General features: G+C 55.0%; 1 protein-coding gene across 3 annotated transcripts in view; it reads left to right on the top strand.

Annotated features, from left to right (window-relative positions):
• Positions 1-22205, top strand: part of KCNH2 (potassium voltage-gated channel subfamily H member 2) — a 306690-nt gene that overhangs the window by 135967 nt on the left and 148518 nt on the right. For all 3 annotated transcript variants that reach the window (XM_072154448.1, XM_072154449.1, XM_072154447.1), the window contains 3 exons: positions 3521-3682; positions 6530-6967; positions 10235-10449. In XM_072154448.1, coding sequence (XP_072010549.1) covers positions 3521-3682; positions 6530-6967; positions 10235-10449 — 815 coding nt within the window. The remainder of the gene's footprint in view (positions 1-3520; positions 3683-6529; positions 6968-10234; positions 10450-22205) is intronic.

Here is a 22205-nt window from a genome sequence, read left to right as displayed (position 1 = left end):
CCCATGTAACAGCACAGATAACACAGTGATATCTCTGAGTACAGATCATGTAGTAGATGTGTCCTGCAGTCCTATGTAACACCACAGATAACACAGTGATATGTCTGAGTACAGATCATGTAGTAGATGTGTCCTGCAGTCCTATGTAACACCACAGATAACACAGTGATATCTCTGAGTACAGATCATGTAGTATATGTGTCCTGCAGTCCTATGTAACACCACAGATAACACAGTGATATCTCTGAGTACAGATCTTGTAGTAGATGTGTCCTGCAGTCCTATGTAACACCACAGATAACACAGTGATATCTCTCTGAGTACAGATCATGTAGTAGATGTGTCCTGCAGTCCTATGTAACACCACAGATAGCACAGTGATATATCTGAGTACAGATCATGTAGTAGATGTGTCCTGCAGTCCTATGTAACACCACAGATAACACAGTGATATCTCTGAGTACAGATCATGTAGTAGATGTGTCCTGCAGTCCTATGTAACACCACAGATAACACAGTGATATCTCTGAGTACAGATCATGTAGTAGATGTGTCCTGCAGTCCTATGTAACACCACAGATAACACAGTGATATCTCTGAGTACAGATCATGTAGTAGATGTGTACAGCTGGTATAACCTGGGGATCTCCTGTGCTGCCTCCTCTCCTGTGCTGCCTCCTCTCCTTTGCTGCCCCCTCTCCTGTGCTGCCCCCTCTCCTGTGCTGCCTCCTCTCCTGTGCTGCCCCCTCTCCTGTGCTGCCCCCTCTCCTGTGCTGCCTCCTCTCCTGTGCTCCCCCCTCTCCTGTGCTGCCTCCTCTCCTGTGCTGCCTCCTCTCCTGTGCTGCCTCCTCTCCTGTGCTGCCCCCTCTCCTGTGCTGCCTCCTCTCCTGTGCTGCCCCCTCTCCTGTGCTGCCTCCTCTCCTGTGCTGCCTCCTCTCCTGTGCTGCCCCCTCTCCTGTGCTGCCCCCTCTCCTGTGCTGCCCCCTCTCCTGTGCTGCCTCCTCTCCTGTGCTGCCCCCTCTCCTGTGCTGCCTCCTCTCCTGTGCTGCCCCCTCTCCTGTGCTGCCCCCTCTCCTGTGCTGCCTCCTCTCCTGTGCTGCCTTCTCTCCTGTGCTGCCCCCTCTCCTGTGCTCCCCCCTCTCCTTTGCTGCCCCCTCTCCTGTGCTGCCTCCTCTCCTGTGCTGCCTCCTCTCCTGTGCTGCCTCCTCTCCTGTGCTGCCCCCTCTCCTATGCTGTCTCCTCTCCTGTGCTGCCTCCTCTCCTGTGCTGCCCCCTCTCCTGTTCTGCCTCCTCTCCTGTGCTGCCTCCTCTCCTGTGCTGCCCCCTCTCCTGTGCTGCCTCCTCTCCTGTGCTGCCTCCTCTCCTGTGCTGCCCCCTCTCCTGTGCTGCCTCCTCTCCTGTGCTGCCCTCTCTCCTGTGCTGCCTCCTCTCCTGTGCTGCCTCCTCTCCTGTGCTGCCTCCTCTCCTGTGCTGCCCCCTCTCCTGTGCTGCCTCCTCTCCTGTGCTGCCCTCTCTCCTGTGCTGCCTCCTCTCCTGTGCTGCCCCCTCTCCTGTGCTTCCTCCTCTCCTTTGCTGCCTCCTCTCCTGTGCTGCCTCCTCTCCTGTGCTGCCTCTCTCCTGTGCTGCCTCCTCTCCTGTGCTGCCCCCTCTCCTGTGCTGCCTCCTCTCCTGTGCTCCCCCCTCTCCTGTGCTGTCCCCTCTCCTGTGCTGCCCCCTCTCCGGTGCTGCCTCCTCTCCTGTGCTGCCCCCTCTCCTGTGCTGCCCCCTCTCCTGTGCTGCCCCCTCTCCTGTGCTGCCTCCTCTCCTGTGCTGCCCCTCTCCTGTGCTGCCTCCTCTCCTGTGCTGCCTCCTCTCCTGTGCTGCCTCCTCTCCTGTGCTGCCTGCTCTCCTGTGCTGCCTCCTCTCCTGTGCTGCCTCCTCTCCTGTGCTGCCCTCTCTCCTGTGCTGCCCTCTCTCCTGTGCTGCCCTCTCTCCTGTGCTGCCCTCTCTCCTGTGCTACCCTCTCTCCTGTGCTGCCCTCTCTCCTGTGCTGCCCCCTCTCCTGTGCTGCCCCCTCTCCTGTGCTGCCCCCTCTCCGGTGCTGCCTCCTCTCCTGTGCTGCCCCCTCTCCTGTGCTGCCCCCTCTCCTGTGCTGCCCCCTCTCCTGTGCTGCCTCCTCTCCTGTGCTGCCCCTCTCCTGTGCTGCCTCCTCTCCTGTGCTGCCTCCTCTCCTGTGCTGCCTCCTCTCCTGTGCTGCCTCCTCTCCTGTGCTGCCTCCTCTCCTGTGCTGCCCCCTCTCCTGTGCTCCCCCCTCTCCTGTGCTCCCCCCTCTCCTGTGCTGCCCCCTCTCCTGTGCTGCCCCCTCTCCTGTGCTGCCTCCTCTCCTGTGCTCCCCCCTCTCCTGTGCTGCCTCCTCTCCTGTGCTGCCTCCTCTCCTGTGCTGCCTCCTCTCCTGTGCTCCCCCCTCTCCTGTGCTGCCCCCTCTCCTGTGCTGCCTCCTCTCCTGTGCTGCCCTCTCTCCTGTGCTGCCTCCTATCCTGTGCTGCCTCCTCTCCTGTGCTCCCCCCTCTCCTGTGCTGCCCCCTCTCCTGTGCTGTCCCCTCTCCTGTGCTTCCTCCTCTCCTGTGCTGCCTCCTCTCCTGTGCTGCCTCCTCTCCTGTGCTGCCTGCTCTCCTGTGCTGCCTCCTCTCCTGTGCTGCCTCCTCTCCTGTGCTGCCCTCTTTCCTGTGCTGCCTCCTATCCTGTGCTGCCTCCTCTCCTGTGCTGCCCCCTCTCCTGTGCTGCCCCCTCTCCTGTGCTGCCTCCTCTCCTGTGCTCCCCCCTCTCCTGTGCTGCCTCCTCTCCTGTGCTGCCCCCTCTCCTGTGCTGCCCCCTCTCCTATGCTGCCTCCTCTCCTGTGCTGCCCCCTCTCCTGTGCTGCCTCCTCTCCTGTGCTGCCTCCTCTCCTGTGCTGCCCCCTCTCCTGTGCTGCCTCCTCTCCTGTGCTGTCCCCTCTCCTGTGCTGTCCCCTCTCCTGTGCTGCCCCCTCTCCGGTGCTGCCTCCTCTCCTGTGCTGCCCCCTCTCCTGTGCTGCCTCCTCTCCTGTGCTGCCTCCTCTCCTGTGCTGCCTCCTCTCCTGTGCTGCCTCCTCTCCTGTGCTGCCTCCTCTCCTGTGCTGCCCCCTCTCCTGTGCTGCCTCCTCTCCTGTGCTGCCCTCTCTCCTGTGCTGCCTCCTCTCCTGTGCTGCCCCCTCTCCTGTGCTGCCTCCTCTCCTGTGCTGCCCCCTCTCCTGTGCTGCCCTCTCTCCTGTGCTGCCTCCTCTCCTGTGCTGCCCCCTCTCCTGTGCTGCCTCCTCTCCTGTGCTGCCTTCTCTCCTGTGCTGCCTCCTCTCATGTGCTCCATTGGGACCGGACGGTGACCTGCATGGAGATACCTTGTTTTACCTCTTAGAAGTCTCTGTCCCTGCCCTCCACCTGTCCTTGTACTTGTAGAGTCAGACCTTTGTACCATATACAGTCTTTTCAGGTGCCTGTAATTGATTGTCCGATGTGTCCATCTGCAGGAAGCTGCTTCTTGTGTCTGGTGGACGTGGTCCCTGTGAAGAACGAGGACGGTGCCGTCATCATGTTCATCCTCAACTTCGAGGTGGTGATGGAGAAAGAGCATCTGACCTCCCCGACCAAGAACTCCAACCACCGGGTCCAGTCACATTGGTTCCCCCCAGGTACTGTATGTTGTGCTGTCCCTCATATAGGCCCATTGCATCGTATACATAACCTGCCCCTCGTGCTGCGCTATTCTCCAACACATCGCCCCTCTATATAGTCTCTCTATACCGCGTCCCACATACAGCACTCCATATAGCCTCCCCCATACATCCCGACATATAGCCTCCCCCATACATCCCGACATATAGCCTCTCCCATACATCCCGACATATAGCCTCCCCCATACAGGACACCATATAGCCTCTCCCAAATAGCCCCTCCATAAAATCTCTCTATACCGCGTCCCACATACAGCTCTCCATATAGCCTCCCCCATACATCCCGACATATAGCCTCCCCCATACATCCCGACATATAGCCTCCCCCATACAGGACACCATATAGCCTCCCCCATACATCCCGACATATATCCTCCCCCATACATCCCGACATATATCCTCCCCCATACTGGACACCATATAGCCTCTCCCATACAGGACACCATATAGCCTCCCCCATACATCCTGACATATAGCCTCCCCCATACATCCCGACATATAGCCTCCCCCATACATCCCGACATATAGCCTCCCCCATACATCCCGACATATAGCCTCCCCCATACATCCCGACATATAGCCTCTCCCATACATCCCGACATATAGCCTCCCCCATACAGGACACCATATAGCCTCTCCCAAATAGCCCCTCCATAAAATCTCTCTATACCGCGTCCCACATACAGCTCTCCATATAGCCTCCCCCATACATCCCGACATATAGCCTCCCCCATACATCCCGACATATAGCCTCCCCCATACAGGACACCATATAGCCTCCCCCATACATCCCGACATATATCCTCCCCCATACATCCCGACATATATCCTCCCCCATACTGGACACCATATAGCCTCTCCCATACAGGACACCATATAGCCTCCCCCATACATCCTGACATATAGCCTCCCCCATACATCCCGACATATAGCCTCCCCCATACATCCCGACATATAGCCTCCCCCATACATCCCGACATATAGCCTCCCCCATACATCCCAACATATAGCCTCTCCCATACAGGACACCATATAGCCTCTCCCATACAGGACACCATATAGCCTCCCCCATACATCCCGACATATAGCCTCCCCCATACATCCCGACATATAGCCTCCCCCATACATCCCGACATATAGCCTCCCCCATACATCCCGACATATAGCCTCCCCCATACATCCCGACATATAGCCTCCCCCATACATCCCGACATATAGCCTCCCCCATACATCCCAACATATAGCCTCTCCCATACAGGACACCATATAGCCTCTCCCATACAGGACACCATATAGCCTCTCCCAAATAGCCCCTCCATATAATCTCTCTATACCGCGTCCCACATACAGCTCTCCATATAGCCTCCCCCATGTATCCCAACATATAGCCTCCCCCATACATCCCGACATATAGCCTCTCCCATACAGGACACCATATAGCCTCTCCCATACAGGACACCATATAGCCTCTCCCAAATAGCCCCTCCATACAGTCTCTCTATACCGCGTCCCACATACAGCACTCCATATAGCCTCCCCCATACATTCCGACATATAGCCTCCCCCATACATCCCGACATATAGCCTCCCCCATACAGCACTCCATATAGCTTCCCCCATGTATCCCAACATATAGCCTCCCCCATGTATCCCAACATATAGCCTCCCCCATGTATCCCAACATATAGCCTCCCCCATACAGGACACCATATAGCCTCCCCCATACAGGACACCATATAGCCTCCCCCATACAGCACTCCATATAGCTTCCCCCATACAGCACTCCATATAGCTTCCCCCATGTATCCCAACATATAGCCTCCCCCATGTATCCCAACATATAGCCTCCCCCATCTATCCCAACATATAGCCTCCCCCATCTATCCCAACATATAGCCTCCCCCATACAGGACACCATATAGCCTCCCCCATACAGGACACCATATAGCCTCTCCCATACAGGACACCATATAGCCTCTCCCATACAGCACCCCGTATAGCTCCCTCCATATAGCCTCTCCCAAATAGCCCCTTCAAATAGTTTCCCCATACAGCGTCCCAAATACAACCATTCCATATAGCCCCTCCATATAGCCTCCCAATAGAATATCTCATATAGCCTCCTCCATACAGATTCCCACATACAACTACTCCATGTAGCCTCCCCCATACAACCTTTCCATATAGGCTACCACAAATATCCCGACATTTGGCCTCCCCATATAGCCTCTCCCATTTAGCACCCCATATAGCGCCACCATATAGCCTCCCCCATATAGCCATGCCATGTAGCCTCCCCATACAGGGTCCCACATACGACCACTCTATGTAGCCTCCCCCTTATAACCTTCCTCATACAGCAACCTATACAGCCTCCCCATACAGCACCCCACATACATCCACTCCATATAGCCTCCCCCATATAGCCATGCCATGTAGCCTCCCCATACAGGGTCCCACATACGACCACTTTTTGTAGCCTCCCCCTTATAACCTTCCTCATACAGCAACCTATACAGCCTCCCCATACAGCACCCCACATACATCTACTCCATATAGCCTCCCCCATATAGCCATGCCATGTAGCCTCCCCATACAGGGTCCCACATACAACCACTCCTTATAACCTTCCTCATACAGCAACCTATACAGCCTCCCCATACAGCACCCCACATACAACCACTCCATATAGCCTTCCCCATACAGCACCCTATATAGCCCCTCTCCAATAGCCCCCCCCCCCCATATAGCCCCATTGCATTGTGGATATAACCTGCCCCTCACGCTGTGATACTTTTCTTGTAGGAAGAGGAAAGTCTTTCAGGTTGAAGTTTCCTGCGCTGCTGACCCTGACGGGCAGTAAGCAGTCTCTGCCCCAGGAGGACCCTGATGTGGTGGTGGTGGACTTCTCCAAGCACAGCAGTGACTCTATGGCTCTAGAAGATGTGACGGTGGCCCCTGTGGATAACTGCGTGGGCTCTCGCCCGGAGGACCAGCAGGCACTGATCAGCAGCACAGAACCTAAGAAGGAGGAGGATGGCGGCAAAGACCCTGCAGTACAGTCTTCTCCGCGAGCAGATAAGGACCACCTCAACCTGGACATATCCTTCTCTAACTGCAGCCTGACCCGCAGCCGCTCCCGGGAAAGCTTCTACAGCATCCGCAGGGCCTCCTCCGTGGACGACATCGAGGCCATGAAGGTCGACTTAGACAAGAAGTTCCGGAAGCGCAATTCTAGCACAGGTAGGAGCCCAGGTCCTGCCTGACAATCTATCGGAGAAGGAGGGGGTGCTAATGCTCCATTGCTGTCCTTTCTTTTCTTTGTAGTGGCCATATTCGTATTAAAGGTCAATCAAACTCCAGCTGACCATGAGTCAGGCAAAGGGTCAGACCGAAAGCCCCTTCAACATGGTATTCAGATTCAGCTTGATTGTGACAACCACAGATCCCCCTGTAACAGCCACAGTGCCCCCGATAACATGGACGGCCTCTGCCCCCACTAACAAGGACGGCCTCCACCCCCACTAACAAGGACGGCCACCGCCCCCACTAACAAGGACGGCCTCCACCCCCACTAACAAGGACGGCCTCCACCCCCACTAACAAGGACGGCCTCCACCCCCACTAACAAGGACGGCCACCGCCCCCACTAACAAGGACGGCCTCCACCCCCACTAACAAGGACGGCCTCCACCCCCACTAACAAGGACGGCCTCCACCCCCACTAACAAGGACGGCCTCCACTCCCACTAACAAGGACGGCCTCCACCCCCACTAACAAGGACGGCCACCGCCCCCACTAACAAGGACGGCCTCCACCCCCACTAACAAGGACGGCCTCCACCCCCACTAACAAGGACGGCCTCCACCCCCACTAACAAGGACGGCCTCCACCCCCACTAACAAGGACGGCCACCGCCCCCACTAACAAGGACGGCCTCCACCCCCACTAACAAGGACGGCCTCCACTCCCACTAACAAGGACGGCCTCCACCCCCACTAACAAGGACGGCCACCGCCCCCACTAACAAGGACGGCCTCCACCCCCACTAACAAGGACGGCCTCCACCCCCACTAACAAGGACGGCCTCCACCCCCACTAACAAGGACGGCCTCCACCCCCACTAACAAGGACGGCCACCGCCCCCACTAACAAGGACGGCCTCCACCCCCACTAACAAGGACGGCCTCCACCCCCACTAACAAGGACGGCCTCCACCCCCACTAACAAGGACGGCCTCCACCCCCACTAACAAGGACGGCCTCCGCCCCCACTAACAAGGACGGCCTCCGCCCCCACTAACAAGGACGGCCTCCGCCCCCACTAACAAGGACGGCCTCCGCCCCCACTAACAAGGACGGCCTCCGCCCCCACTAACAAGGACGGCCTCTGCCCCCATAACAAGGACGGCCTCTGCCCCCATAACGTGGACGGCCTCCGCCCCCACTAACGTGGACGGCCTCCGCCCCTACTAACAAGGACGGCTTGTGCCCCCACTAACAAGGACGGCCTCTGCCCCCATAACATGGACGGCCTCCGCCCCCACTCTCCCTCTTTCGTGTCGTTGGCCCCTCTCTCGTGTCGTCGGCCTCTCTCCCTCTCTCGTGTCGTCGCCCCCTCTCCCTTTCTGGTGTCGTCGGCCCCTCTCTCGTGTCGTCGGCCCCTTTCTCGTGTCATCGGCCCCTCTCCCTCTCTTGTGTCGTCGGCCCCTCTCTCGTCGGTCCCTCTCCCTCTTTTGTGACGTCGGCCTATCCCTCTCATTTTGTCCCCTCTCTCTCAGGTTGTCGGCCCCTGTCCTTCTCTCACGTCATCGGCCCCACTCCCTCTCTCGTGTCGTCGGCCCCTCTCTTGTGTCGTCACCCACCCCTTTGTGTAGTCGGCCCCTCTCCCTCTCTCGTGTTGTCGGGCCCTCTCCCTCTCTTGTGTCGTCGCTCACCCCCCTTGTATCGTCGGTCCCTCTCTCGTGTCGTCGGCCCCTCTCTTGTGTCGTCACCCACCCCCTCGTGTCGTTGGCCCCTCTCCCTCTCTCGTGTTGTCGGGCCCTCTCTTGTGTCGTCACCCACCCCCTCGTGTCGTCTGCCCCTCTCCCTCTCTTGTGTCGTCGCTCACCCCCCTTGTATCGTCGGTCCCTCTCTCGTGTCGTCGGCCCCTCTCCCTCTCTCGTGTCGTCGGCCCCTCTCCCTCTCTCGTGTCGTCGGCCCCTCTCCCTCTCTCGTGTCGTCGGCCCCTCTCCCTCTCTCGTGTCGTCGGCCCCTCTCCCTCTCTCGTGTCGTCGGCCCCTCTCCCTCTCTCGTGTCGTCGGCCCCTCTCCCTCTCTCGTGTCGTCGGCCCCTCTCCCTCTCTCGTGTCGTCGGCCCCTCTCCCTCTCTCTTGTGTCGTCGGCCCCTCTCCCTCTCTCTTGTGTCGTCGGCCCCTCTCCCTCTCTCGTGTCGTCGGCCCCTCTCCCTCTCTCGTGTCGTCGGCCCCTCTCCCTCTCTCGTGTCGTCGGCCCCTCTCCCTCTCTCGTGTCGTCGGCCTAGCCCTCTCGTGCTGTCGGACCCTCCCTCACATGTTGTCGGCCCCTCCCTCTCGTGTGGTTTGGCCCCTCCCTCTCATGTTGTCCCCTCCCACTCGTTTTCTGGTCTCCTCCATCCCTAATATCCCAGACTTAAAAAATCCTCCTGGTTCCGTCTGACATAAAACAAGACAATTAATGGGTTAATGATCAGCGACTCCTAAATGGCCGGAGATTAAGTCAGTTATGAGGACGGATTACACCGATCAGAAACTCCAACTCCGAGCGAGCGGCCGCTAATCCTGTTACCCCGTAATTAATTGGTTGCCTCATGTTTCTGTCTCGTTGTAATTAAGCCTCCGCTGGCAGAGGACCCCCATCCCCCTCCCCAATCTACTGCCACATTTACAGAGATTTACAGTATTTGGGCAGCTGATTGGGCGTGACGGCGCTGCTGAGGCTGCTACACCTGTCATGTCAGGCAATGATCCTGATATACTGTGTAATCTCTGCAGGGATCACCTACATTATGTGCAGAGCACCAGCGTGCAGCTTACACCCTCATGCAACAACATCATATAGTCTGGAGACCCTGCAGATTTACCTGGAACCCACCATAGTCCGGTATTATCATCCCGGGAGGGATTCAGCATTTACTTTCATTAGGTTTACGCCCAACCAACATGCAACTTGCACCCTCATGCGACATAAAGTCCCATAACAATGTATGTACTGTCACTAAAGTTCAGTGTGACCCTGGATATTGCTGCAGAGCCAGCATAGATATATATTATCATCTCATGCGGGCCCAGCATTAGTGCAGAGGTCCTCAGCCATCGATGACCTGATCTCTGACCTGAAAGGCTGCATCCAGTAAGGCTGCATCTTTTCCCAACCCAAATATTGCACGGTATTTACTGCAGCCGTACTGAGTCTCCCAGTAATGTTTGGCCCACAATCATCTCGGCCCATGCTGAGGGTCTTCATCCCCTCTTACTAGTTCTCTTCTCCATAGGTGCCATGAACAACGTGCGGGTGAATCTCTTAAACTCCACCTCGGACTCGGACCTCATGAAGTACAGGACCATCAGTAAGATCCCGCAGATCACCCTTAACTTTGTGGACTTCAAGGGAGATTCGTTCCTCACGTCACCTTCTAACGAAAAGGAGATTATTGCTCCGACCAAACTGAAGGACCGAACCCACAATGTGACGGAGAAGGTCACACAGGTAAGGTGCTGGTACACCCCAATATATGGGGCCAGGTCTAATGGAAGTGACTAGTCAGGGCTGGGTGAGGCCGTCCTCATGGTGAGATTGTGGGGACCTGGTGACATCTGGGTTAAATGTTTGAATTTAAATATATGAGTCTGGTAATTGAGGGTTATTTGTTTCTTTAGATTTATGATCATATCCCATTGGAGATGAGGTCCCAAGCACCCATGGGAACCATGTAGGACACAAGGAGCTGATCACCTGTAGGACACAAGGGGCCCATCACCTGTAGGACACAAGGGGCCCATCACCTGTAGGACACAAGGAGCCGATCACCTGTAGGACACAAAGGACCAAATACCTGTAGGACACAAGGGGCTGATCACCTGTAGGACACAAGGGGCTGATCACCTGTAGGACACAAGGGGCCCATCACCTGTAGGACACAAGGGGCTGATCACCTGTAGGACACAAGGGGCCCATCACCTGCAGGACACAAGCGGCCCATCACCTGTAGGACACAAGGGGCCCATCACCTGTAGGACACAAGGAGCCGATCACCTGTAGGACACAAGGGGCCCATCGCCTGTAGGACACAAGGGGCCCATCACCTGTAGGTCACAAGGTGCCCATCACCTGTAGGACACAAGGAGCCGATCACCTGTAGGACACAAGGGGCCCTTCACCTGTAGGACACAAGGGGCCCATCACCTGTAGGACACAAGGGGACCATCACCTGCAGGACACAAGGGGACCATCACCTGCAGGACACAAGGGGCCCATCACCTGTAGGACACAAGGGGCCCATCACCTGTAGGACACAAGGAGACCATCACCTGCAGGACACAAGGAGCCGATCACCTGTAGGACACAAGGGGCCCATCACCTGTAGGACACAAGGAGCCGATCACCTGTAGGACACAAGGGGCCCATCACTTGCAGGACACAAGGGGCCCATCACCTGTAGGACACAAGGGGCCCATCACCTGTAGGACACAAGGGGCCCATCACCTGTAGGACACAAGAGGCCCATCACCTGTAGGACACAAGGAGCCGATCACCTGTAGGACACAAGGGGACCATCACCTGCAGGACACAAGGGGACCATCACCTGCAGGACACAAGGGGCCCATCACCTGTAGGACACAAGGGGCCCATCACCTGTAGGACACAAGGAGCCGATCACCTGTAGGACACAAGGGGCCCATCGCCTGTAGGACACAAGGGGCCCATCACCTGTAGGTCACAAGGTGCCCATCACCTGTAGGACACAAGGAGCCGTTCACCTGTAGGACACAAGGGGCTGATCACCTGTAGGACACAAGGGGCCCATCACCTGTAGGACACAAGGGGACCATCACCTGCAGGACACAAGGGGACCATCACCTGCAGGACACAAGGGGCCCATCACCTGTAGGACACAAGGGGCCCATCACCTGTAGGACACAAGGAGCCGATCACCTGTAGGACACAAGGGGCCCATCGCCTGTAGGACACAAGGGGCCCATCACCTGTAGGTCACAAGGTGCCCATCACCTGTAGGACACAAGGAGCCGTTCACCTGTAGGACACAAGGGGCTGATCACCTGTAGGACACAAGGGGCCCATCACCTGTAGGACACAAGGGGACCATCACCTGCAGGACACAAGGGGACCATCACCTGCAGGACACAAGGGGCCCATCACCTGTAGGACACAAGGGGACCATCACCTGCAGGACACAAGGAGCCGATCACCTGTAGGACACAAGGGGCCCATCACTTGCAGGACACAAGGGGCCCATCACCTGTAGGACACAAGGGGCCCATCACCTGTAGGACACAAGGGGCCCATCACCTGTAGGACACAAGGGGCTGATCACCTGTAGGACACAAGGGGCTGATCACCTGTAGGACACAAGGGGCCCATCACCTGTAGGACACAAGGGGCTGATCACCTGTAGGACACAAGGGGCCCATCACCTGTAGGACACAAGGGGCCCATCACCTGTAGGACACAAGGGGCCCATCACCTGTAGGACACAAGGGGCCCATCACCTGTAGGACACAAGGGGCCCATCACCTGTAGGACACAAGGGGCCCCTCACCTGTAGGACACAAGGGGCCCATCACCTGTAGGACACAAGGGGCCCATCACCTGTAGGACACAAGGAGCCGATCACCTGCAGGACACAAGGGGCCCATCACCTGTAGGACACAAGGGGCCCATCACCTGTAGGACACAAGGGGCCCATCACCTGTAGGACACAAGGGGCTGATCACCTGTAGGACACAAGGGGCCCATCACCTGTAGGACACAAGGGGCCCATCACCTGTAGGACACAAGGGGCCCATCACCTGTAGGACACAAGGGGCCCATCACCTGTAGGACACAAGGGGACCATCACCTGTAGGACACAAGGGGCTGATCACCTGTAGGACACAAGGGGACCATCACCTGTAGGACACAAGGGGCTGATCACCTGTAGGGTACGGGGACCCTGCCTTTCTGGTGAGATTCTGGATTTTCAGAAGTAAAGTGTATAGAATGTGTTTGTCGCGTTCCGCTGATGGGTACAAGGCTCCTCCTCTCTCGGGTATTTGCCGCTCTGATTTCTCACGTTTTTTATTGGAGACGAGAGTCCAATGTTCTTTTCAAGGTTTTCTCAATAAAGATAAATATTTCGGGAGTGGAGTCTGATCCGTGAGGCTGAGCCCCGAGCGCCCGCTGCCAATTCCAAGGATTTATAACTAATGGGAAGGCGACATGAAATCAATGGAGTGAATACAGAGTGTAACGGAGGGCGCGGCGCTCGCTGACCCCGCGGGGTAACGCCATCCGTCATTATATTATATCACAACATCTTCTCTCTTTGCTGTCAGTGAATAGAAAACCAGTCCTGACATTTAGAGATGGGAGCTGGTTACAATGTGTCAGACCTGTAACCTTCTAGATATTATATGATACAATTATAGGAGCAGTATGGAATATTATAGGGACAGTGTATGGTGGTATTATATGGGTACATTATAGTGGTATTATATGGGTACATTATAGTGGTATTATATGGGTACATTATAGTGGTATTATGTGGGAACATTATGGAGGTATTATGGTGGTATTATGTGGGTACATTATGGTGGCACAGTATGGCGGTATTATGTGGGTACATTATGGCGGTATTATATGGGTACATTATAGTGGTATTATGTGGGTACATTATGGTGGTACAGTATGGTGGTATTATGTGGGTACATTATGGTGGCACAGTATGCTGGTATTATGTGGGTACATTATGGTGGTATTATGTGGGTACAGTATGCCGGTATTATGTGGGTACATTATGGCGGTATTATGTGGGTACATTATGGTGGCACAGTATGCTGGTATTATCTGAGTACATTATGGTGGCACAGTATGCTGGTATTATGTGGGTACATTATGCTGGCAGTGTGGCGGTATTATGTGGGTACATTATGGTGGCACAGTATGCTGGTATTATCTGAGTACATTATGGTGGCACAGTATGCTGGTATTATCTGAGTACATTATGGTGGCACAGTATGGCGGTATTATCTGAGTACATTATGGTGGCACAGTATGGCAGTATTATGTCGGGATGTTTGTCCAGGATTGCTCCATGCTCATGTTAAGGTCTTCATTCTCCGACCTTCTCTTCCACATTTTGCTTGACTGTGGGATTTTACTTTGATGGTCCTATACCCCACACACCCTACTCCGTGCCCCTCCACCATTGTGTACTTCTCCTTACTGTAGAGCTTGACTCTCTGTGACCCGATAATCTTGGATCTTGGCCCCTTTCCCTCCTTGGCTTTCCTAGTACTCAGCATTACGGTAGGTGACCCAGATTTCGCGGCTCCCAGGAGATCTCCTTTCCATGTTATGGATGGAATTGCTGTTTTCCAGGTGGCTGAGGCCGGGAATTGTCTTCTAGAAATACTTTCCGTAGCCTGAGCCTCGCCCCCAGGGATCGCTTTCTCTGGTAGCAGTAAATTCAGCGTCTTCTCCTCTCGTGGTGATTGATGAATATTCATGGATAAATAAGCTGTCATTGGGAAGAAAGGACAAAACATTAATAATAAGAACCTCAGCGTGCACTGCGTCTACAGAGCTACCAGACGTGGTGTCTGGGACCCAAACTAGACCACAACCTGTAGTACTGGGCCGGCCCACAACAGTACAGCCGGACCTGTAGTACTGGGACAGGACCACAACAGTACAGCCGGACCTGTAGTACTGGGACAGGACCACAACAGTACAGCCGGACCTGTAGTACTGGGACAGGACTACAACAGTACAGCCGGACCTGTAGTACTGGGACTGCACCACAACAGTACAGCCGGACCTGTAGTACTGGGACCGCACCACAACAGTACAGCCGGACCTGTAGTACTGGGACGGGAACACAACAGTACAGCCGGACCTGTAGTACTGGGACGGGACCACAACAGTACAGCCGGACCTGTAGTACTGGGACAGGACCACAACAGTACAGCCGGACCTGTAGTACTGGGACAGGACCACAACAGTACAGCTAGACCTGCAGTACTGAGACAGGACCACAACAGTACAGCCGGACCTGTAGTACTGGGACCACACCACAACAGTACAGCCGGACCTGCAGTACTGAGACAGGACCACAACAGTACAGCCGGACCTGTAGTACTGGGACAGGACCACAACAGTACAGCCGGACCTGTAGTACTGGGACAGGACCACAACAGTACAGCCGACTTGTAGTACTGGGACCGCACCACAACAGTACAGCCGGACCTGCAGTACTTGGACCGCACCACAACAGTACAGCCGGACCTGTAGTACTGGGACAGGACCACGACAGTACAGCCGGACCTGTAGTACTGGGACAGGACCACGACAGTACAGCCAGACCTGTAGTACTGGGACAGGACCACAACAGTACAGCCGGACCTGTAGTACTGGGACCGCACCACAACAGTACAGCCGGACCTGCAGTACTGGGACCGCACCACAACAGTACAGCCGGACCTATAGTACTGGGACCGCACCACAACAGTACAGCTAGACCTGTAGTACTGGGACCGCACCACAACAGTACAGCCGGACCTATAGTACTGAGACCGCACCACAGAAGTACAGCCGGACCTGTAGTACTGGGACTGCACCACAACAGTACAGCCGGACCTATAGTACTGGGACGGGACCCCAACAGTACAGCCGGACCTGCAGTACTGGGACCGCACCACAACAGTACAGCCGGACCTGCAGTACTGGGACCGCACCACAACAGTACATCCGGACCTGAAGTACTGGGACCACCCCACAACAGTACAGCCGGACCTGTAGTACTGGGACGGGACCAGAACAGTACAGCCGGACCTGTAGTACTGGGACTGGACCACAACAGTACAGCCGGATCTGTAGTACTGGGCGGCCCACAACAGTACAGCCGGACCTGTAGTACTGGGACAGGACCACAACAGTACAGCCGGACCTGTAGTACTGGGACTGGACCACAACAGTACAGCCGGACCTGTAGTACTGGGACAGGACCACAACAGTACAGCCGGACCTGTAGTACTGGGACTTGACCACAACAGTACAACCGGATCTGTAGGACTGGGAAAGGACCACAACAGTACAGCCGGACCTGTAGTACTGGGACAGGACCACAACAGTACAGCCGGACCTGTAGTACTGGGACGGGACCACAACAGTACAGCCGGATCTGTAGTACTGGGACAGGACCACAACAGTACAGCCGGACCTGTAGTACTGGGACAGGACCACAACAGTACAGCTGGACCTGTAGTACTGGGACAGGACTACAACAGTACAGCCGGACCTGTAGTACTGGGACCGCCCCACAACAATACATCCGGACCTGAAGTACTGGGACCACCCCACAACAGTACAGCCGGACCTGTAGTACTGGGACGGGACCACAACAGTACAGCCGGACCTGTAGTACTGAGACAGGACCACAACAGTACAGCCGGACCTGTAGTACTGGGACCGCACCACAACAGTACAGCCGGACCTGCAGTACTGAGACAGGACCACAACAGTACAGCCGGACCTGTAGTACTGGGACCGCACCACAACAGTACAGCCGGACCTGCAGTACTGAGACAGGACCACAACAGTACAGCCGGACCTATAGTACTGAGACAGGACCACAACAGTACAGCCGGACCTGTAGTACTGGGACAGGACCACAACAGTACAGCCGGACCTGTAGTACTGGGACAGGACCACAACAGTACAGCCGGACTTGTAGTACTGGGACCGCACCACAACAGTACAGCCGGACCTGCAGTACTTGGACCGCACCACAACAGTACAGCCGGACCTGTAGTACTGGAACAGGACCACGACAGTACAGCCGGACCTGTAGTACTGGGACAGGACCACGACAGTACAGCCAGACCTGTAGTACTGGGACAGGACCACAACAGTACAGCCGGACCTGTAGTACTGGGACAGGACCACAACAGTACAGCCGGACCTGTAGTACTGGGACAGGACCACAACAGTACAGCTAGACCTGCAGTACTGGGACCGCACCACAACAGTACAGCCGGACCTGTAGTACTGGGACCGCACCACAACAGTACAGCCGGACCTGCAGTACTGGGACCGCACCACAACAGTACAGCCGGACCTATAGTACTGGGACCGCACCACAACAGTACAGCTAGACCTGTAGTACTGGGACCGCACCACAACAGTACAGCCGGACCTATAGTACTGGGACCGCACCACAGCAGTACAGCCGGACCTGTAGTACTGGGACTGCACCACAACAGTACAGCCGGACCTATAGTACTGGGACGGGACCCCAACAGTACAGCCGGACCTGCAGTACTGGGACCGCACCACAACAGTACAGCCGGACCTGCAGTACTGGGACCGCACCACAACAGTACAGCCAGACCTGTAGTACTGGGACAGGACCACAACAGTACATCCGGACCTGAAGTACTGGGACCACCCCACAACAGTACAGCCGGACCTGTAGTACTGGGACGGGACCAGAACAGTACAGCCGGACCTGTAGTACTGGGACTGGACCACAACAGTACAGCCGGATCTGTAGTACTGGGCCGGCCCACAACAGTACAGCCGGACCTGTAGTACTGGGACAGGACCACAACAGTACAGCCGGACCTGTAGTACTGGGACTGGACCACAACAGTACAGCCGGACCTGTAGTACTGGGACAGGACCACAACAGTACAGCCGGACCTGTAGTACTGGGACTGGACCACAACAGTACAACCGGATCTGTAGGACTGGGAGAGGACCACAACAGTACAGCTGGACCTGTAGTACTGGGACAGGACCACAACAGTACAGCCGGACCTGTAGTACTGGGACGGGACCACAACAGTACAGCCGGATCTGTAGTACTGGGACAGGACCACAACAGTACAGCCGGACCTGTAGTACTGGGACAGGACCACAACAGTACAGCTGGACCTGTAGTACTGGGACAGGACTACAACAGTACAGCCGGACCTGTAGTACTGGGACCGCCCCACAACAATACAGCCGGACCTATAGTACTGGGACCGCACCACAACAGTACAGCCGGACCTGTAGTACTGGGATGGGACCACAACAGTACAGCCGGACCTGTAGTACTGGGACAAGACCACAACAGTACAGCCAGACCTGTAGTACTGGGACAGGACCACAACAGTACAGCCGGACCTGTAGTACTGGGGACGGGACCACAACAGTACAGCCGGACCTGTAGTACTGGGACAGGACCACAACAGTACAGCCGGACCTGTAGTACTGGGACAGGACCACAACAGTACAGCCGGACCTGTAGTACTGGGACAGGACCACAACAGTACAGCCGGACCTGTAGTACTGGGACAGGACCACAACAGTACAGCCGGACCTGTAGTACTGGGACAGGACCACAACAGTACAGCCGAACCTGTAGTACTGGGACAGGACCACAACAGTACAGCCGGACCTGTAGTACTGGGGACGGGACCACAACAGTACAGACGGACCTGTAGTACTGGGACCGCACCACAACAGTACAGCTAGACCTGCAGTACTGGGACCGCACCACAACAGTACAGCCGGACCTATAGTACTGGGACCGGACCACAACAGTACAGCCGGACCTATAGTACTGGGACCGCACCACAACAATACAGCTAGACGTGCAGTACTGGGACCGCACCACAACAGTACAGCCGGACCTGTAGTACTGGGACTGCACCACAACAGTACAGCCGGACCTGTAGTACTGGGACAGGACCACAACAGTACAGCCGGACCTGTAGTACTGGGACAGGACCACAACAGTACAGCCGGACCTGTAGTACTGGGACAGAACCACATCAGTACATACGGACCTGTAGTACTGGGACAGGACCAAAACAGTACAGCCGGACCTGTAGTACTGGGACAGGGCCACAACAGTACAGCTGGACCTGTAGTATCAGGATTGGACCACAACAGTACAGCTGGACCTGTAGTACTGGGACGGGACCACAACAGTACAGCCGGACCTGTAGTACTGGGACAGAACCACATCAGTACATACGGACCTGTAGTACTGGGACAGGACCAAAACAGTACAGCCGGACCTGTAGTATCAGGATCGGACCACAACAGTACAGCTGGACCTGTAGTACTGGGACGGGACCACAACAGTACAGCTGGACCTGTAGTATCAGGATCGGACCACAACAGTACATCCAGACCTGTAGTACTGGGACGGGACCACAACAGTAGAGCTGTACCTGTAGTATTGGGGCCAGACCACAACAGTACAGCCGGACCTGTAGTATTGGGATTAGACCACAACAATATAGCTGGACCCGTAGTATCGGGACCGCACCACAACAGTACAACCGAACTTTTAGTACCCTGATCGCACCACAACAGTACAGCCGAGCCTGTAGTAGGTGTAGAGACATCTGAGTGGTCTCAGTATTGCAGGTGAGGAGACAGGTGAAGGGTCTCAGTAGAGGTATTACATGTGAGAAGAGGGGTGAAGGGTCTCTCTAGAGATATTACAGGTGAGGAGAGTGGTCTTAGTTGAGTTATTACAGATAAGGGGTCTCAGTAGAGTTATTACAGGAGATGAGATAGGTGAGGGGTCTCAGTACAGTTATTACAGGAGAGGAGACAGGTGAGGGGTCTCAGTAAAGTTATTACAGGTGAGCAGACAGGTGAGGGGTCTCAGTACAGTTATTACAGGTGAGGAGACAGGTGAGGGGTCTCAGTACAGTTATTACAGGTGAGGAGACAGGTGAGGGATCTCAGTACAGTTATTACAGGTGAGCAGACAGGTGAGGGGTCTCAGAGGGGTCTCAGTACAGTTATTACAGGTGAGCAGACAAGTGAGGGGTCTTAGTACAGTTATTACAGGTGAGGAGACAGAGGGGATTTCAGTACAGTTATTACAGGTGAGCAGACAGGTGAGGGGTCTCAGTACAGTTATTACAGGTGAGCAGACAGGTGAGGGGTCTCAGTAGAGTTATTACAGGTGAGGAGACAGGTGAGGGGTCTCATTAGAGTTATTACAGGTGAGCAGACAGGTGAGGGGTCTCAGTAGAGTTATTACAGGTGAGGAGACAGGAGAGAGGTCTCAGTAGAGGTGTTACAGGTGAGGAGACAGGTGAGGGGGTCTCAGTACAGTTATTACAGGTGAGCAGACAGGTGAGGGGTCTCAGTAGAGTTATTACAGGTGAGGAGACAGGAGAGGGGGTCTCAGTAGAGTTATTACAGGTGAGCAGACAAGTGAGGGGTCTCAGTACAGTTATTACAGATGAGAGGTCTCAGTGGAGATATTACAGGTGAGCAGACAGGTGAGGGGTCTCAGTAGAGTTACTACAGTTGAGGAGACAGGTGAGGGGGTCTCAGTACAGTTATTACAGATGAGCAGACAAGTGAGGGGTCTCAGTATAGTTATTACAGGAGAGGAGACAGGAGAGGAGTCTCAGTACAGTTATTACAGGTGAGCAGACAAGTGAGGGGTCTCAGTACAGTTATAACAGGTGAGGAAACAGGTGATGGGTCTCAGTGGAGCTGCTGTAGGTGAGGAGACAGGTGAGGGGTCTCAGTAGAGTTATTACAGGTGAGGAGACAGGGGAGGGGTCTCTGTAGAGTTATTATAGGGGAGGAGGCAGATGATGGGTCTCAGTACAGTTATTACAGGTGAGGGGCTCTCAGTACAGTTATTACAGGTGAGCAGACAAGTGAGGGGTCTCAGTACAGTTATTACAGGAGAGGAGACAGGAGAGGAGTCTCAGTACAGTTATTACAGTTGAGCAGACAAGTGAGGGGTCTCAGTAGAGTTATTACAGGTGAGCTGACAGGTGAGGGGTCTCAGTAGAGTTATTACAGGTGAGGAGACAGGTGAGGGGTCTCAGTAGAGTTATAACAGGTGAGGAGACAGGTGAGGGGTCTCAGTACAGTTATTACAGGTGAGGAGACGGGTGAGGGGGTCTCAGTACAGTTATTACAGGTGAGGAGACAGATGGGGGGTCTCAGTACAGTTATTACAGGTGAGGAGACAGGTGAGGGGGTCTCCGTACAGTTATTACAGGTGAGGGGGTCTCAGTAGAGTTATTACAGGTGAGGAGACAGGTGAGGGGTCTCAGTAGAGTTATTACAGGTGAGGAGACGGGTGAGGGGGTCTCAGTACAGTTATTACAGGTGAGGAGACAGATGGGGGGTCTCAGTACAGTTATTACAGGTGAGGAGACAGATAGAGGGTCTCAGTACAGTTATTACAGGTGAGGAGACAGGTGAGGGGGTCTCAGTACAGTCATTACAGGTGAGGGTCTCAGTAGCGTTATTACAGGTGAGGAGACAGGAGAGGGGTCTCAGTGGAGTTATTACAGGTGAGGAGACAGGTGAGGGGTCTCAGTAGAGTTATTACAGGTGAGGAGACAGGTGAAGGGTCTCAGTTGAGTTATTACAGGTGAGGAGACAGGAGAGAGGTCTCAGTAGAGTTATTACAGTTGAGGAGACAGGTGACGGGTCTCAGTGGAGTTATTACAGGTGAGGGGTCTCTGTAGAGTTATTACAGGTGAGGAAACAGGTGAGGGGTCTCAGTGAATTTATTACAGGTGAGGAGACAGGTGAGGGGTCTCAGTAGAGTTATTACAGGTGAGGAGACAGGTGAGGGGTCTCAGTAAAGTTATTACAGGTGAGGAGACAGGAGAGATATCTCAGTAGAGTTATTTCAGGTGAGGAGACAGGTGAGGGTTCTCAGTAGAGTTATTACAGGTGAGGAGACAGGTGAGGGGTCTCAGTAGAGTTATTACAGGTGAGGAGACAGGTGAGGGGTCTCAGTAGAGTTATTACAGGTGAGGAGACAGGAGAGATATCTCAGTAGAGTTATTTCAGGTGAGGAGACAGGTGAGGGGTCTCAGTAGAATTATTACAGGTGAGGAGACAGGTGAGGGGTCTCAGTAGAATTATTACAGGTGAGGAGACAGATGAGGGGTCTCAGTAGAATTATTACAGGTGAGGAGACAGGTGAGGGGTCTCAGTAGAATTATTACAGGTGAGGAGACAGGTGAGGGGTCTCAGTAGAATTATTACAGGTGAGGAGACAGTTGAGGGGTCTCAGTAGAATTATTACAGGTGAGGAGACAGGTGAGGGGTCTCAGTAGAATTATTACAGGTGAGGAGACAGTTGAGGGGTCTCAGTAGAATTATTACAGGTGAGGAGACAGGTGGGGGGTCTCAGTAGAATTATTACAGGTGAGGAGACAGGAGAGAGGTCTCAGTAGAGTTATTACAGGTGA

Source organism: Engystomops pustulosus, chromosome 5, assembly GCF_040894005.1.
Source record: "Engystomops pustulosus chromosome 5, aEngPut4.maternal, whole genome shotgun sequence".
NCBI lineage: Eukaryota > Metazoa > Chordata > Amphibia > Anura > Leptodactylidae > Engystomops > Engystomops pustulosus.
This window is presented reverse-complemented; position numbering and strand designations above follow the sequence as displayed.